The sequence below is a fragment of the Salmo trutta genome, chromosome 38 (assembly GCF_901001165.1).
Source record: "Salmo trutta chromosome 38, fSalTru1.1, whole genome shotgun sequence".
NCBI lineage: Eukaryota > Metazoa > Chordata > Actinopteri > Salmoniformes > Salmonidae > Salmo > Salmo trutta.
The window spans coordinates 6,336,888-6,355,076 of record NC_042994.1 but is presented as its reverse complement, the minus strand read 5'-3'; the positions used below and the strand labels follow the sequence as shown (position 1 = coordinate 6,355,076).

The 18,189-nt window shown below is 43.0% G+C and overlaps 2 protein-coding genes across 2 annotated transcripts; both read left to right on the top strand.

Annotated features, from left to right (window-relative positions):
- Positions 1-1,031: 1,031 nt before the first annotated feature.
- On the top strand, positions 1,032-7,583 carry LOC115178899 (ATPase asna1). The gene is made up of 7 exons (XM_029740309.1): positions 1,032-1,186; positions 1,962-2,109; positions 2,522-2,670; positions 4,544-4,694; positions 4,861-4,968; positions 5,231-5,428; positions 5,549-7,583. The coding sequence occupies exons 1-7, from the start codon at positions 1,044-1,046 to the stop codon at positions 5,675-5,677; spliced, it is 1,026 nt and encodes a 341-aa protein (XP_029596169.1). The 5' UTR covers positions 1,032-1,043; the 3' UTR covers positions 5,678-7,583.
- A 454-nt stretch (positions 7,584-8,037) lies between these two features.
- LOC115178897 (bestrophin-2-like) lies at positions 8,038-16,599 on the top strand. The gene is made up of 10 exons (XM_029740308.1): positions 8,038-8,343; positions 9,661-9,832; positions 9,948-10,042; positions 10,167-10,400; positions 10,742-10,896; positions 11,074-11,151; positions 11,287-11,439; positions 11,613-11,693; positions 14,995-15,149; positions 15,380-16,599. The coding sequence occupies exons 2-10, from the start codon at positions 9,681-9,683 to the stop codon at positions 16,272-16,274; spliced, it is 1,998 nt and encodes a 665-aa protein (XP_029596168.1). The 5' UTR covers positions 8,038-8,343; positions 9,661-9,680; the 3' UTR covers positions 16,275-16,599.
- Positions 16,600-18,189: the final 1,590 nt, after the last annotated feature.

Here is an 18,189-nt window from a genome sequence, read left to right as displayed (position 1 = left end):
ATTGGATGTCTTGCGTTTATAGCCATGGTGATCAATTGCACTGATGGAGCGGAAATCACAGAAGATATATGTGGTAGTTGCAGCAGAGAAATATTTGGGTGTGAGAGATTTTAGTGCAGAAGATCTACAGGAAGTTTTGAGAGAAGGGGTTCCATCCTCCCAGGCCGACGGTCTGGTTTAGGATCGTTTAGGGCCAAAGTAGTGGGATGGGGTGGTGGATTTGGGGGGATAGTGTATAGGTGCAGTGTTAAGTGGTGGTGCAATTTAAGATTTTCCCATTTCCCTTTTCTTTATTTTAGGACCAATGTGTAATCCGCATTGCGAAAGGCAGGTAGCCTGAAGGTTAGAGTGTTGTGACAGTTACCGAAAGGTCGCTGGTTCGAATACCCAAACCGACAATGTGAAACATTTCTATGTGACCTTGAGCAAGGTACAGCCCACACACGGCCCCAATATGCAACACAACGTCTAGTCTATTATAAATTCAGAAGATTTAAAAAAGATAAATATATTAAAACATTTTATTATTTTCATTATTATTCCATGCTTATGTATTTTATGTCTTTTGAATTTGAAAGACATACTGGCTCATTTTCCTCGAAGCCCACACATGGCCCATGTTTTCCCTTTGAGGACCCCAGCCAAATAATGGTAATTCAATGCAACAAAAAAAGCTAACAATTTAGAATGGGCTGAAGGTGGACCAGCCTATCAAGCATTTGTCAGAACTCCCCCATGGCCAGTCAGCTGTATATGTCTTATAATGTGTCCTCTTACTGTTATTCCTGATGTGGAATAAAAACAACAATTCATAATAGATGGGCCTCCTGTGTCTTTGTTGCTCAATATCCATCTATTGTTTTATTGTTTCTTATAAATTGAGTGTTTTTAATTTGGTTTTTGATTAGATTGTTTGCTGAAAATATGTTTAAATTTTGATCGCGGAAGTATTTAGCCTTGGTATAGCCCAAAAGAGGGTCGATTTTTTTACCCAGCTGTTTATATTATTTGGTACATTCCATTTGCTGACCTGTACACACAAGATGGCAGCTTCGTTGGAAGAAGAATTTGAAGATGCGCCCGATGTGGAGCCTTTAGAACCAACATTGAAAAACATTATAGAACAGAAATCTCTGAAATGGATATTTGTTGGAGGCAAAGGTGGCGTTGGCAAAACAACATGCAGGTAGGTCGATGCAAAATAGTGCTTTGTCACTATTAGCTAACGTCACTAGCAAAATGAATGGCCTAGCCCTAGCCAAGTATAGCTAGCTATCTATCTATCTATCTATCTAGCTAGGTAGCGTAGCTTGTGCAATACCGCTAGCCCGACGTTCAATTAATGTTTCTTTATTGACAGTCATTTACCATCAGCGTAGCTCTTATTTCAGTGGGAAACACAGTGAGCTAACGTTAGCTAGTTATGTGGTTAACTAAAATGACAACAGTAGCTAGCCAGCTAGCAACTGTAGCTAACTAGTTAGCTAGCTAGCTGTCAAATTCATAAGACTACTTACTACGTTAGCTAGCAATCCAGCGAGTTTTAAACAGTTCTGAACAATCTTTTACATTAACAGCAAACAGCTGAGTTTGCTAACCTGATATCTATCTAACGTTATCTAGCTAACTAGTTTTAGCTAGACACTAACCGTTACCATTAACTCAACATGGACCATCACTTTCAAACACCAATTTCAAAGTTCGGTGGTTAAATTTGTCAGTTTCATGTGAAGCAAATTTTTTTTTTTTTTTTTTGAGAAAACATCATGTTTCTAATGTAGTAATGTATACATACGTAAACAATGTTTCTAACTGAAGGGTTGAAAAAGGTAACTGTTTGTCTCTGCTCATGTGTCTGTCTATCAGTGTTCATGTCTGTGGTCATATCTGTCTGTCTGTGCGTGCTCATGACATTTCTGTCTATGTGTGCTAATGTATCCGTCTGTCCTTTGCTCCCACAGCTGCAGTCTGGCTGTACAGCTGGCTGCGGTGCGTGACAGCGTGCTCATCATCTCCACTGACCCGGCACACAACATCTCAGATGCCTTTGACCAGAAGTTCTCAAAGGTGCCCACAAAAGTCAAGGGCTACGAGAACCTCTTCGCTATGGTATGTCAGCATTAGACCCAGTCTCTCTGCCCCATTTGTTTCTGTCTACACTACAGACTGGTGATGTTGCTCTCTGCAGTATGCACTCTCTTACTAGGTTCTGAGACTGAGTAGAGGCAAAGAGCTGGTTTGTAAGACTACCTCCTCACCATCAATATATTCATAGAAGTCGACTTAGGAGCTTATGTTGACTTGAGGGTGACATTCAGCAAGCTTTGTTGGAGAATGACACAAGCAAGACTGTAAACTCTTGATTCACACAATAGTTTGTTTCACATACAATCTAGCCATCAGTATAAAAAAAAGTCTTGCAAGCAAAGTCTGTTTTTCCCTAAGATGGAGACTTTCCTCTTTCCTCCTGTGTCTTGCCCTGACCTCTGCTGTGTGTGTGTGTGTGTGTGCCCCCCTGCAGGAGATTGATCCCAGCCTGGGCGTGGCGGAGCTCCCAGATGAGTTCTTTGAAGAGGACAACATGCTGAGTATGGGCAAGAAGATGATGCAGGAGGCCATGAGCGCCTTCCCCGGCATTGATGAGGCCATGAGCTACGCAGAGGTCATGAGGTACACACACACACACACACACACACACACACACACACACACACACACACACACACAGAGGTCATGAAGTCAACACTTAATGGCTCTCCACATAGTTATCGATACACATTATGCTTTGAGTGTTTTTAAAAGTTCTTTAAATTCAGTCAATCATTGGTTATGTTCAGTTTCTGTGATAGAATGCACCATATCCATGGATGATAGTGTTGCTGTTGGTCTGTACTTGTGGTGGTAGAAATTAGTTGGGCTGCTATTTTTGGGCTTTATTGTCACCCGAATCAAATTCATACGTCTGGGTTAGCTTAACCCTTTTCCTACAATTTCCACGGCCATAATTAAAAAAATCCCCATCAAAATCCATCCGTTTAAATGAAAGATGTTTTTTTTGCATGGGTCTCAATCCACCGCATCCGCCGATATTGCCCTTCCGCACTTGCGGTGAAATGTGGCAGAGTTAGAGCGTTGTTTGTCAGACCATTAGACATCCTGAAAATCAGTCTTCTCACGAATATGCCTGTAGTGTCCAAACGGTTTGGCCTACAAACTGAGAGTCTCACAAACGCGATGGTGTTCTCAATTTTGCTCTACGACCCCCACAAGTATCATGGGACTCATCTGAAGTCATTACTGCCTCTTCTGCCTGTAGCGTCCAAACAGTTTGGGCTACACACTAATATGACCACTCTGTAGAAAGGTGAGTCTCTCACAAACGCATACATGTCTCTAGGATGCTCACAAGACCCGTATGAAGGTCCCCGGTACAGGATAAAAAAAATAGTTTATTGCCTAAATAAAAATAGATATCTTATCGCTCAGATATAGGATGGACACTTCAGAACAAACTTCCTTAATATAGTCCAAAAAATGATCTGTTCCAAGTAATGGATCTGTTATTCAATGCGTTTAATAGCAGTAATGCCAAATTCAATGTTTCATCCAATCTTTTTTGTATATATATTTTTTTTGATACCTTAAGGAAGCGTTTCCAAAATCACATTTTCTTGGTCACATACACATGGTTAGCAGATGTTAATGCAAGTGTAGCGAAATGCTTGTGCTTCTAGTTCCGACAGTGCAGTAATATCTAACAAGTAATCAAACAATTTCACAACTACATTATGCACACAAATGTAAAGGGATGAATAAGTATATGTACATATAAATATATGGATGAGCGATGGCCATGTGGCATAGGCAAGATGCAGTAGATGTTATAGAGTACAGTATATACATGAGATGAGTAATGTAGGGTATGTAATCATTATATAAAGTGGCATTGTTTAAAGTGACTAGTGATACATTTATTACATCCAATTTATTAAAGTGGCTGGAGTTGAGTCAGTATGTTGGCAGCAGCCACTCAATGTTAGTGATGGCTGTTTAACAGTCTGATGGCCTTGAGATAGAAGCTGTTTTTCAGTCTCTCGGTCCCAGCTTTGATGCACTAGTTTAGTTTCTAAGCTGGGGGGAGGGATTCTACTAAGCTACCATATAGATTTGTTTTAAGATGGTCACACAAAGGTTCATTTAGCTATTTGATTTTGAATTTTAAGACCCCTTAAGGCAGGGTTTCCCAAACTCGTGCACGTTGTGGTTTTTACCCTAACATTACACAGCTGATTCAAAGCTTGATGATTCATTGAATCGGTTGTGTAGTTCTAGGGCAAAAAACAAAACCGTTTGGGAAACCCTGCCTTAAGGGGTCTTAAAATTCATAATCAAGTAGCTAAATGATCCTTGGTGTGACCATCTTAAAACAAATCTATATGGTAGCTTAGTAGAATCCCCCCAGCTTAGAAACTATAGGGTTAATAAGGTTATATTGACTAACTCCACAGTGTTCCTCAGTCATACTCTTTTCCTCTCCGTTCAGGTTAGTGAAAGGCATGAACTTCTCTGTGGTGGTGTTCGACACTGCCCCCACTGGCCACACACTACGTCTGCTCAACTTCCCCACCATAGTGGAGAGAGGCCTGGGACGACTCATGCAGATCAAGAACCAGATCAGCCCCTTCATCTCACAGGTAAGGCCTACTGACTGTTGATTTATTTCTGTGTTAAGCATGAAGCTCTAGTTGCTCTGTTTTTATTGACCAGAGTTGCTGTCTGTCGGTAGCATCAGTTCTCTTATTGTTGCCACTTGTACATGATCCTTCTCTCTAGTTCTCGCTCACTCTTTCTACCCCGTAGATGTGTAACATGCTGGGTCTGGGAGACATGAACGCGGACCAGCTGGCCTCTAAGCTGGAGGAGACCCTACCAGTCATCCGCTCTGTCAGTGAGCAGTTCAAAGACCCTGTAAGTCAGACCATCACCGACCCATTTAGAAACCTAGATCTCCATAACAATGCTTTACCTAACATCTTCGCTCTAGGAAAACATTGTGGTGTGTATGCAGTGTATATACACCTGTATTATGTTCATTTGATTGATAACTCCACATAGTGAAGTAGAGTGGTTATTTGAGTATTGTGTGTTAATTACAGTTTTTGGAGTCTGTATAGTGACTGTCTCTACGTGTTTGACGCCTCTCTCCGCCCTTCCCCACACTCCCTCATAGGAACAAACAACGTTTATCTGTGTGTGCATCGCCGAGTTCCTGTCCTTGTACGAGACGGAGCGCCTGATCCAGGAGCTGGCCAAGTGTCGCATCGACACGCACAACATTATCGTCAACCAGCTGGTGTTCCCCGACTCAGACCGGCCATGCAAGATGTGCGAGGCCCGCCACAAGATCCAGTCCAAGTACCTGGACCAGGTAAAGCTCGGCTAGTAGTCTTCATGTCGTCAATGGCAGCTGTCTGTCACCACGTGCTCTGCCCCTACAGTGGTGTCCTAACCCCTAAAATGATGTCCTAACCTTTATTCTCTGTCCCAGATGGAGGATCTATATGAAGATTTCCACATAATCAAGTTGCCGCTGCTGCCCCACGAGGTACGGGGGGCCGAAAAAGTCAACACCTTCTCAATGCAACTCCTGGAGCCCTACATCCCCCCTACCAAGTGATTGACCTCTAAGTCGCAGTCTGAACTCACCATCTCCGTCCCCCTTGACCCCAGCCTCACTCCTGCATTACAGCAACCCAGCAAGAACATCCTCTTCATCTTCAGGAACCTAAACCACTACAGCAAGAAACACCACACACACACACACACACACACACACAGGGGGCAGACAACACAGAACACAAGGACACACAACCACCTGCTCCAGTTGTAGACCTACAGTCTAAAAGAGAAAGGAGGATCCACATGTGATTTCTCTCTCTTCTCTCACTTTTCTCTATCATTCTATCTATACCATTCTCTCCATCATATCTCACCAGGGAAAAGATGAACTAAAGCATTTAACTTTTCCCAGAGGAACACTCAAGGCTCCCCCTCCCTTTCTCCTCTCCTTCTGCCTCCCTCCATCTTCTTTTTCCTTCCATATTCCAGCCTCCGTGATGTATAAGTGAAACTATCCTTAATGGCTGAGTTTGGTGTCTGGTGCCGCTGCTGTGTTTTTCAGTATAAAACAGCTTTGAGACGATCGACTGCATCTTTGGATTTTACCATGTGATTTAATTAGACTGTATCTGTTTGGTTTGCATCTGAAATGGCACCCGATTTCCTGTATCGTGCATTATTGCCACACATTTTGACCAGGGCCCTGGTCAAAAGTAGTGCACTATATATAGAGAATAGGGTGCCATTTTGGATGCACATTCTGACTTCTTAATGTCCTCCATTGTGGGAATGGAGAATAATATGAGTGGTGGGAAAGTTTTGTCTGTTTTGGATGAAGGTGGGTGTGTGACGCAGGGTGAGGCCTTACTACCCCAGAATGAATAGTCACTATGAAGAGGGATATAGGCCTAGAGGGAAGGGTAAGGGTTTTCAGATCATGTTATATTTCTGTCCCACCAATCCCATCAGTCCACTGATCAGCCTTAGAAGGGCATTTGAATACTTGAGTAATAATAGCATGGACATACTTAACTACATCATTTGACCAAAATGTTGTTCTCACGCACCACGTGTTTATGGTGTAAATAGCATGTCCCCACCTACATTTTAGTTCAGTTCTTGGATGAAGAAATTATATTTATTGATCACTGAGCAGTGTCATTCATCTATAATCTACATCTACAGTATCAGATGGCTACTTGTAATTATTTTATGCCAATTTCATTGTTTTCCCTACTCTGATTATAATAGGAGGCCACTGAAGCAGTCTTTGTATAAAGCTTTCAAAGTGCTACTTTTCCCTCTAGCCTGGTTGAACCAGACTAAATGCTGCACTCACCATTGACTACCATTGAGTGCTGTGTTCAGTCTGGGGGGGGGCTTAGCCTGGTTAAACAATCTCTTTCTTTCTCCCTGGCTGTGTAGGAAATGGCAGCCCTGGTCAAAAGTACTGCATTATATAGGGAATGGGGTGCCATTTCAGACACACCCTGTCTGTTGTGTAGAGGGCTCTCTATTCGGGTACACAGCATGATGCTACTTGGCTTAATGAATGCCTTATTAGTGCATTATAATATACAATTGATTACTGAATGTTGATTGGTCCCCTGTTGAAAGAAAGGTTGGTTCATTATTTAGCTCCTATGTAGACATCATTCAGTGTGGGATTTTTGTGTTGCCTGCATTTTTGCATTAGTGCACAATTAGCACAGCTTCTTTCTCATCCACAGGCAAAATGTCCCAATAGCTGTCAATTTGACTTGTCATCAAGATATTCACACACCAAAAGTGGTCATTATACTACCAACTATAGCCCCATAATCTCTGCAGCAGCAACACAAGTCTTGGAAGGGTCCTTTTGATTTGATTTTGTCCATGCAATGTTATTAATGCTTCAAGTTATGCATATTTCCCCCCCTAGGCAATAATGTTAAACTTACAAAATAAAACACAAACATGCCTAATTCGCAGGGATATTTTTTGGTTACGTGTTTTTATGTATTAACACAGCTTACATAACCAAATAATGTTACGAACTACAATACAGACATTGTGATTGGGTCGTAAGTAGAATCTTGGACGCAGGCGACCCCAAGACGCAGCCGGGACATGCATGGATGGTCTGCGGTTACAACATGCCTTGTTGAACAACAGATTCGTCTTGACAGGTCCTGACTTTGTGGGTGACTTCTACGCTCAGAACCTGCAAACAACAAGCCTCCTGTTGAGCTGACAGTGTTTTGTAGAATTAATTCAAATTTGTCAATGGACTGGAAAAAAACGCTTGCCTCGATCAAAAAAACAAATATAATGCACCATAAACAATTTATAATATATGCACAATTTAATAAATATTAACGTACTGTTTGTTACATGGTTTAGTCATTTTGTATCAGTGGCAGTCTATGACTGTTTCCTGTTTTCCAATACTTTTTTTTCTTCAAATTTTTACGCACTTGCGTTTTTGACATTGTGTAGCTCTCGGCAGGCTGTCGCTTGTGGTCCATCACCGATGTAAAATGCACTGTGCAGAAGCTCGTTCTCCCAGTAGGGGGCATGTACTAACGAGCTCCGCTCCCTCCAATTTTCGGGATTTGCCCCGGGGCGCGCTAACCACTGAACGCACTGCTGAGGCTCCAGCATCCAAGGATTACCCTCTACTGCTGCCTTCTTTTACTGTATGATGTATCGGCTGAATGGGTTACCAACGCTGGACGTAGAATGGTTAGTAGAGAATATTAAAGTTGTACAGATTTATTAGGCTATGGAATATGTAAATGCTTTGATCGTCCGCAGCACTAAGCGCGGAGATTGTTGATTAACCTAAACCTGCAAACACCCCAAAGATCCACTCACTGCACAACAGGAGAGGTAATACCATTTGTTTCATATCTGTCTTAAATTTGTCCATCGAACTAGATGTTTTCATGGACTTTTACGCAAAGTCCAAATGTGTTGTGTTCTGGTGAGGTGTAGGTGGATGGGAAGGGAAAGCTCTGGACACAATTCTGCAGTTGTCTGCTTAATGTTGTCGTCTGGACTCTCATACATAAGTATATTTGCCTCTCCTCGTCACGCTTTGAGCAAACTCGCAAAAACAAAAAAATGTATTGTACAAAATGTACATGTTAATATTTTCAAAATACTGAAATTTCATTTGATAAACATTGTACACCAATACACTAATAATTTTCTAATAAGTGCTAAATATATATTTCAGTATACTATTGCACTACTATACCCGAGGCATACTAATGTGGCAACAACGCCATTCCTGACATGACCGGACAGGTAACAAAATGAACGATAGCTAAATTAAATACAAAAACGTAACATTTCACAACATACCTGCATGGAATGGATACAAATGCAAGGCAACGGTTAATGCTGCGGACTGTCATACATAAATATATTTGCCTGACAAAAAGACAGTGCAGAATTCCCGTGAGAAAATCGTCAGAAAACTCACGCTGTCTGCGCCTGAAAGAGACCCTCTCCCGCTCCCAAAGCTAACGGTAGCTGGGCTAACCTAGCAAATTTGCAATCAAAGTTGCTCTCGAAAATTATCCCCATTCACGCTAATATATATTCCCACTAACAGTAGTGCAACAACACTAAATCAATGATGATATAATTCTTGCTTCTTTTTTTGTGTGCATTTGTGAACTCTTGCTAACATTCAAAATAAACATAAACACATACCTCTCCTCATCACGCTTTGACCAAACTGAGGCGTAAAAGCATGGTTCTCGTAGATGATATCACATCAACACAATTTACAAAATAAATACAATAAAATAGTTCACTCTTGAAAGTATTGTAATACATCTGAAAATAACCATAAATTAATACATGAAAAATAAATATGATTTTCGATGAGATACATAAAGTATATTTTACACCTGTTACATAAACAAAACTGTATAGGTATGATTTGTGGAGGGTTAGACATGGGGTTTCTTTCCATTTCTCTTGATTAATAGAAACAAAACTAACACAATATATGTTTTCTGAGATGTAGTATTTCTTTTAATATGATAGAATAACGGATAGATGACACCATGACGGTCACCTACACCGCGCAAGTTGCCAATGCGCGCTTCTGCGGGTTCTCCAAACTGCTCCTAGCCTGGAGGGGAAGCATCTACAAGGTCTTATGGAAGGAGTTCCTTGCTTTCTTCGCCATGTACACTGCCATCAGTGTCACTTACAGGTATGAGAGCCTTTCGCTACCAAGTTTACATCATTATTTGAACTTTCCATTACTATTTGAAGATTTCAGTTTATTTTAATTGGTGTATATTATTATGTAACATTTACCTCTTCAGATTCTTCCTCTTTGATGACCAGAAGAGGTATTTTGAAAAACTGGCAATTTACTGCAACCACTATGCCAGTCTAATCCCCATGTCTTTTGTGCTAGGTGGGCAATATTACTAAATCAATAACACAGATTCTATTAGAATATTCTTCTATTCTAATATTCTTCTATTCTATAAGAAAATACCACCAATATCATTACAGAACCATTTGCTGCTGTTTTCCAGGTTTTTACGTGACACTGGTGGTGAACCGCTGGTGGAATCAGTACACCCGCATTCCATTACCTGACCGCCTGATGTGCGTGCTCTCCGGCGGGCTGCAGGGTGTGGACGAGCGCGGGCGGCTGCTGCGACGCACCATGATGCGCTATGCAAGTCTGTCCGCGTTACTGATTTTGCGCTCGGTCAGCACCGCAGTGTTCAAACGCTTCCCGACCATGGACCACGTCGTGGAAGCAGGTAAATGTGTCATTCAGATGCAGCTAAGAGATTGCCTTTGAGGAGATATTGCACTTTCCAGATTTTGCCTTCAAGGAAAAATTGCACTTTGCAGATTTTCAGAATTCAAACACAAGAAAGTAGCCTACAGTGTACATCTGGATACACCATACCACTTGCAGTTTTGTCCCACATCCTGTGTCTTCCAAACACATACCTATAGTTTATGTAGCGGTCTAGCTGACTTTAATCAGTGTCACCCTCGGTCCAATTTCCTCTTGGCCTAATTAAGACATTGGGTTTCAAAGCAGGACATGGGGGTTCAGACCCCACCTGTGACAGATACACTCCCCTCTCCTCAGGGTTCATGACCAGGGAGGAGCGGAAGAAGTTTGAGAGCCTCAAGTCCCCCTATAACAAGTACTGGATGCCCTGTGTGTGGTTCACTAACCTGGCCGCCCTGGCCCGCTGTGAGGGCAGGATTAAGGACGACAGCACCCTCAAACTAGTGCTGGAGGTAGTCTACAATACAACACACATAAAGCGACATAGTGATAAACCACATTATGTCAATAGCTATATGACATGAATAAGCTATACCCTCACTCACATACTGACTGAACCTTACACAAAAACAATACATTCAACAAAAACAATAACCTACATTTGTATGCTTGTCTGTTTATGTCGGCAGGAGCTCAATCATTTCAGAGGGAACTGCAGTATGCTTTTCCATTACGACATGATCAGTGTTCCCCTGGTCTACACTCAGGTGTGTGTGTGTGTGTGTGTGTGTGTGTGTGTGTGTGCGCGCATGCAGGTGATTGTATGTGCAATCATTGTAGAATTTCCTCAGTCGGCATCCCTCATTCTGTGTCCTATGTTCTCGTCTCCACCATCCCTATAGGTGGTGACTCTGGCCGTGTACAGTTTTTTCTTCGTGTGTCTGATAGGACGTCAGTTCCTGGACCCCACACAGGGTTACCTGGGTCATGACCTGGACCTGTACGTCCCCATCTTCACTCTACTACAGTTCTTCTTCTACGCTGGCTGGCTAAAGGTCAGTGGAAATTCATTTTTGTGTTCTCTAGGTAGCAAATGGAAGAAAACCAGGCTGAAACAGGGAGAGGCTACCAAAAACAAACATATATTTTTTTATTTCCGTTGCAAAATGTTTTTCAACATTTCCCTTGCGTGCCCCAACGAACATGACCAATTTTTGATGTTTTCCAGGTAGCAGAGCAGTTGATAAACCCATTTGGAGAGGACGATGATGACTTTGAGACCAACTGGCTGATAGACAGGAACTTCCAGGTTTATATTGAATCACATGTATTGCTATCCTTCTCACAACCCCCCATTGTTATCTTAGATGTAATATATGCATGTATATGTAGTGGGGTAATACTTCATATATATGATATTATAAATACATCACATGCAACCCGTAGTAAGACTAAGCAATTAGCCCATTAAATGAATTAAATGGCTCCATAATATAGATAGCAATATGCAAGACCATGGTTAAACCATGTGCTATCAAGTATTATGCGTTTAGCTGACTAAGATCAAGGAATGGTGATAAAAGCAAATATCAAAGCAAGTATAATTTAATAACTTTGTCAAATGAATGGATTCACATACAAGGCATAAAGCTTAAGCTACAAGGCAATACTGACATTAACAAAGCATTAGTCCAGGCATATAGATCCAGTGGTGGAACAAGTACCCAATTGTCATACTTGAGTAAAAGTAAAGATACCTTCATAGAGAATGACTCAAGTAAAAGTGAAAGTCACCCAGTAAAATATTATTTGAGTAAAAGTCTAAAAGTATAAATAATAAAAAAATCCTTATATTAAGCAAACCAGACAGCACCATTTTCTTGTTTGTTTTTTAATTTATGGATAGCCGGGGGCAGTGGCGGTTCTAGACCATTTCAACTGGGGGGGGGGGGGGCCAAGCTGGGGCCAGTTGTACTGTTAGAGGGGCCAGTTACATTAAACGTTATTGTTGTCATATCGTTTTCTTCACTGCATTAGCAGGCAAAAGACCATGTTCATAATCGTTGCCATTGTCTAATAACGGATGTAAAAAAAGAACGATAGCAAAAATTTGTTATGTAAAAATGATTTCATACTTCACATTTACGGGGGCCACAAGGGGGTCCAAAATTGTTGTCACAGGGGCACGCCCCCCACCCCCCCCAGAACCGCTAGTGGCCAGGGGCACACTCCAACACTCAGACATAATTTACAAACGAAGTGTGTGTGTTTAGTAAGTCCACCAGATGGCAGTAGAGATGACCAGGGATGTTATCTTGATAAGTGTGTGAATTGCACCATTTTCCTGTCCTGCTAAGGAGCATTCACTACTTTTGGGAGTCAAGGAAAATGTATGGAGTAAAAAGTAAATTATTTTCTTTAGGAATGTAGTGAAGTAAAAGTAAAAGTAGTCAAAAATATAAATAGTAAAGTAAAGTACAGATACCCCCAAAACGACTTAAGTAGTACTTTAAAGTATTCCTGAGATGACCATAAAACCCCTTTGCACACAGAGTAATTTAGAGTTACCACAGAGATCATACACTGAACAAAAATATAGAAGCAACATGCAACAATTTCTACGATTTTACTGAGTTACAGTTCATATAAGGAAATCCGTTAATTGAAATAAATTCATTAGGCCCAAATCTATGGATTTCACATGACTGGGAATACAGATATGCATCTGTTGCTCACAGATACCTTTTTAAAAAAGGTAGGGACGTGGATCAGAAAGCCAGTCAGTATCTAGTGTGACCACCATTTACCTCATGCAGCAAGACACATCTCCTTCTCATAAAATTGATCAGTTGTGGCCTGTGGAATGTTGTCCCACTCCTCTTCAATGGCTGTGCAAAGTTGCTGGGTATTGGCGGGACCTGGAACTGTCGTACATGTCGATCCAGAGCATCCCAAACATGCTCAATGGATGACATGTCTGGTGAGTATGCAGGCCATGGAAGAACTGGGACATTTTCAGCTTCCAGGAATTGTGTACAGATCCTTGCGTTATTATGCTGAAACATGAGGTGATGTCGGCGGATGAATGGCACGACATTGGGCCTCAGGATCTCGTCACGGTATCGCTGTGCATTTCCATCGATAAAATGCAATTGTGTTCATTGTCCGTAGCTTATGCCTGCCCATACCATAACCCCACCGCAACCATGGGGCACTCTGTTCACAACGTTGACATCAGCAAACCGCTTGCCCACACGACGCTGCCCCGTACAGTTGAAACCGGGATTCATCCGTGAAGGGCACACTTCTCCAGCGTGCCAGTGGCCATCAAAGGTGAGCATTTGCCCACTGAAGTCGGCTACGATGCTGTACTGCAGTCAGGTCAAGACCCCGGTGAGGATGACAAGCACGCAGATGAGCTCCCCTGAGATGGTTTCTGACAGTTTGTGCAGAAATTATTTTGGTTGTGCAAACCATTGGAGGCTGCTGAGGGGTGGCTGGCTCATAATAATGGCTGGAACGGAGCAAATGGAATGGCATCAAACACATGGAAACCATGTTTGATGTATTTTATACCATTCCACCTATTCCGCTCCAGCCATTGCCACGAGCCCGTCCTCCCCAATTAAGGTGCCACCAACCTCCTGTGGTGCAAACCCACAGTTTCATCAGCTATCCGGGTGGCTGGTCTCAGACGATCCCTCAGGTGAAAAAGACGGATGTGGAGGTCCTGGGCTGGCGTGGTTACACGTGATCTGCAGTTTTGAGGCCGGTTGGATGTACTGCCAAATTCTCTTAAACGACTTTGGAGTCTACTTATTGTAGAGAAATGAACATTAAATTCTCTGGCAACAGCTCTGGTGGACATTCCTGCAATCAGCATGCCAATTGCATCTCCCTCAAAACTTGAGACATCTCTGGCATTGTGTTGTGTGACAGAACTGCACATTTTAGAGTGGTCAGCACAAGGTGCACCTGTGTAATGATCCTGCTGTTTAATCAGCTTCTTGATATGCCACACCTGTCAGGTGGATGGATTATCTTGGAAAAGGTTAAATGCTCACTAAAAGGGATGTAAACAAATTTGTGCCCAAAATTTGAGAGAAGTAAGCTTTCTGTGCGTATGGAAAATTTGGGTGATCTTTTATTTCAGCTCATTAAACATGGGACCAACACTTTGCATGTTGCGTTTATATTTTTGTTCGATATACATACATATAGATAGCTTCAGAGTCCTCTTTAGGGTACAAGTTTCAGATAGATACCAGACATGGATACTATAGCATTATTATATCACTCATTCAATAGTCAGTCCTCTGGATACTGTAACAGAGAGACACATTTTGGCCCCTCAGAGGGGAAGGGCTGGCTTGTCCTTGAGCATTGTCCTTTGTGCTTTCCTTGTGTTACTGGCCATTTGTTATGCAGCTCCAGGTGACAGAGAGCACATGAGTTAGGGCCGAGCCTACACGTGTACATGAGTGGGATAAGTACTTTTGAAACATTCAAAGTGAGAGAAAAAATGGTGGGGTGAAAGGAAACTTCAACAGAAGAGTTTCTTGGAACTTCCCTCATCTGAAACTGAAGAGGTAGTGTTTGTGTTTCCTCAGGTCTCCATGATGGCAGTTGATGAGATGTATGGGGATCTTCCCATCATGGAAAGAGACCGATATTGGAACGACTCGAACCCTCGTCCTCCCTACACTGCCGCAACTCTATTCGGGCTGCGCAAACCCTCCTTCCAGGGCTCCACCTTCGACATGGCGTGAGTCTCTATTCTATTTTATTTTATTCTATTTTTGGAGCAAGTGCAATACATTTCTACAATACACCTCAGATATGTGTTCACCTTGTTGCAAGCAAGGATATTCAGTATGTGTGTCTTACAAGTCCAAAGATGATTAGTTGTATGTTTCTAACCTTGCTAACACTTCTGTATGGCCCTAAGGGCATTATTCAAGTTGTAGTGATTTGAATTGAGTCTGTCCCCTCCAGGATTCCCAAAGAGGAGATGCACTTTGCGCCCCTGGCGGATATCACTGAGAACGTGGAGTCTGAGGGTGGGGGTCACCACCCCAACATGGCCCTGTTCAACCGGCTCCTCTTCACTGCCCCGTCCCCCACGGGGCTCATTGGAGGGGCGCTGCGCCGCACCTCCGCCCAGCTCCAAAGGTTCCGCCGTCCCTCCGGGATGTACCCGCCCTCGTTCAGTGATGAAGAGGGCGAGGACGAGGATGATGAAGGTGGGAAGACTTTGGGGCCGTCTGGAGGGTCGCTGCCGTCTGTTTTGGGTCAGGATACTCAGAGTACCATATGTAGTTGTGGAGGGGTGTTTAATGCTAGGACCCCCCTCATGGAGGTACAGTTTGGGGTTGGGGTGGAGAGAGGTGGGGACGCACTTCAAAGCCAGGAAGAGATTATGGAAGAAGAGGAGGAAGAAGAAGGGGATGAGGGGAACACCCAGAAGGGGGCAGAGAAAGAGAAGATGGAGGAAGGGAACACTGAGGTGACAGGAGATATTCAAAGCCGCATGCCACTGCTCCCATCACCCCTCCAGCCTTCCAGAGACCCAGGCCAAACGTTCATCAGACAACCCCAGGATAAGACACCCAGACCAGCCTCGACAACCCCCTCCAGCCCCCTAGCCCCCAGCATCATCCACCCCCGTCCCACAGCCTGCTCCACCCGAGACCTTTTCATCTCTGAACCAATCACAGAGCAGAGCACAGTGATCCCCGCCATTCCCAAGCCGCCCATTGGTGGAGCCAAGATGTCTTTCCTCGCCGTGCCGTCCTACAGCGCCCCACAGCGTCATAGGAGCGTCAGCATGGGGTCTGAGTCCCCATCGGCTCCGAAACTACAAACTGCACCCTGTTCTAGCCAAAATTAGTGCACTACTTAGGGAATAGGATGCCATTTCAGATTCGGACTATGGGTAAGGGAGAACATGCACACTTCTGTCCAACTGGGACCAACACACTACACTGAAAAGCTAGGTCATATGTCACTGTAGTATGTTCATGAAAAATCACTGGTCTATAGATCATCTGCATGAAGTTCATCTTACGGAACAATCCACCCAGATGCTGCAAGGTTGGGCTGCAGCTTTCACTGTGTTCACCAATCTTACACTGTACATTTACTTTAGATGAATGATTTTTCACCTTGTTACGTTGTTATGAATTATAATGAGGTAAATAAAAAGAAAAGACAAATCTTTCTTGCCATAGTTCCATTTCTGTTGCTATGAGACACAATAGCTTGGGTTGACAGCAGATATGTGAGACAGTACAGTCAAATGAAATCTGGAGAAAATGAGAGCTATACTGTAAGTCATGTTGATATTTTATTCAAAGCGCAAAAATCCATTGGCAACACATTGTAATAGTGATAGTCCTTTACTGTCCTATCTATTCCTTTTACTTTTAGATTCAAACTGAGATGGACAAAAAACCAATACCAGTTGACCAGCAGGTGGCGCCAATGTTACATAAAATTGTTTTTTTTTACATCCAAAAATCCCATCAACATCCTCTTCCAACGTTCCTTGTCCATCCAGTGTAAATCCCACCATCCTCAACAGAGGGACCTCTCCCTCCATCTCTCCCTCCTATCTGGGCAGTAGCTTGGGAGAGAGCCCCATGCCTCTCCTGCTCCTGCTGCTGGGTGGACTGCCTCTGCTGGGCTAGGAAGGGATTGGCCTGGAGGTCTGTAAGAGCCCTCAGACAGCCTCAGCTCCTGCTGCTGGAGAGTCACACACTGGAGGGGATGAATAAAAACTAATTTCTCATTCAAACAGTAGAGTCGGCTCAGGAGTGACATACATATGGTTTAACAATAACATTCACTCCTCACTTTTCCAACTTTCTGCATTTGAAATGAGGCCCTACACCCTATATAGTGGACTAGTTTTGGGGTAATGCACTATATAGGGAATAGGTTACTATTTAGGACATAAACAACAGTAAACATTCTCACACACTCACCATACTGTACCAGTCTGTAATAGTGAGCTTTTGCTCTTGGTCTTGTCTGGACATGATCCTCTCATGTGTGTCCTGTAACATCAACAGATAGAGTAACAACAATATATTTTTTAGAGGCTATATAATTAAGAGCATTGGGTGGTGCATTAAAGATTTGCTACAGATGATAGCGTATGACAAACATAGTTCTGAAATCAGGCCAAACACTCACTTCTTTGACAGCTGTCATGATGACGTCACAGGAAGTAGTCTCCTCTTCAGTCATCATCGTTTAACTGTATCGCAACGATGCCCATAAAACATCAGCACTCCAACAAAACCACCAAAATAGGGCCACTGACTGTCCACTAGCCAAACAGCAACATCTAGCCAGAGAAATTGTATCACATTAACAGTCAAATCAAATCAAATTGTATTGGTCATATACCCTCGTAAAACTGACTATCCTACCGATCCTCGACTTCGGCGATGTAATTTACAAAACAAGCTTCCAATACTCTACTCAGCAAACTGGATGTAGTCTATCACAATGCCATCCATTTAGTCACCAAAGCCCCCTATACCACCCACCACTGCAACCTGTATGCTCTAGTCGAATGGCCCTCGCTACATATTCGTCACCAGACCCACTGGCTCCAGGTCATCTATAAGTCTTTGCTAGGTAAAGCTCCGCCTTATAACAGCTCACTGGTCACGATAACAACACCCACCCATAGCACGCGCTCCAGCAGGTATATCTCACTGGTCGTCCCCAAAGCCAACACCTCCTTTGGCCGCCTTTCCTTCCAGTTCTCTGCTGCCAATGACTGGAACGAATTG

Coding starts and splice junctions, on each gene's coding strand:
- LOC115178899 (XM_029740309.1), top strand. CDS start 1,044: ATGGCAGCTTCGTTGGAAGAAGAATTTGAAGATGCGCCCGATGTGGAG. Junction 1,187..1,961: donor GTTGGCAAAACAACATGCAG/GTAGGTCGATGC, acceptor TTGCTCCCACAG/CTGCAGTCTGGCTGTACAGC. Junction 2,671..4,543: donor AGCTACGCAGAGGTCATGAG/GTACACACACAC, acceptor CTCTCCGTTCAG/GTTAGTGAAAGGCATGAACT.
- LOC115178897 (XM_029740308.1), top strand. CDS start 9,681: ATGACGGTCACCTACACCGCGCAAGTTGCCAATGCGCGCTTCTGCGGG. Junction 10,043..10,166: donor CCCCATGTCTTTTGTGCTAG/GTGGGCAATATT, acceptor GCTGTTTTCCAG/GTTTTTACGTGACACTGGTG. Junction 10,897..11,073: donor CCCTCAAACTAGTGCTGGAG/GTAGTCTACAAT, acceptor TTATGTCGGCAG/GAGCTCAATCATTTCAGAGG.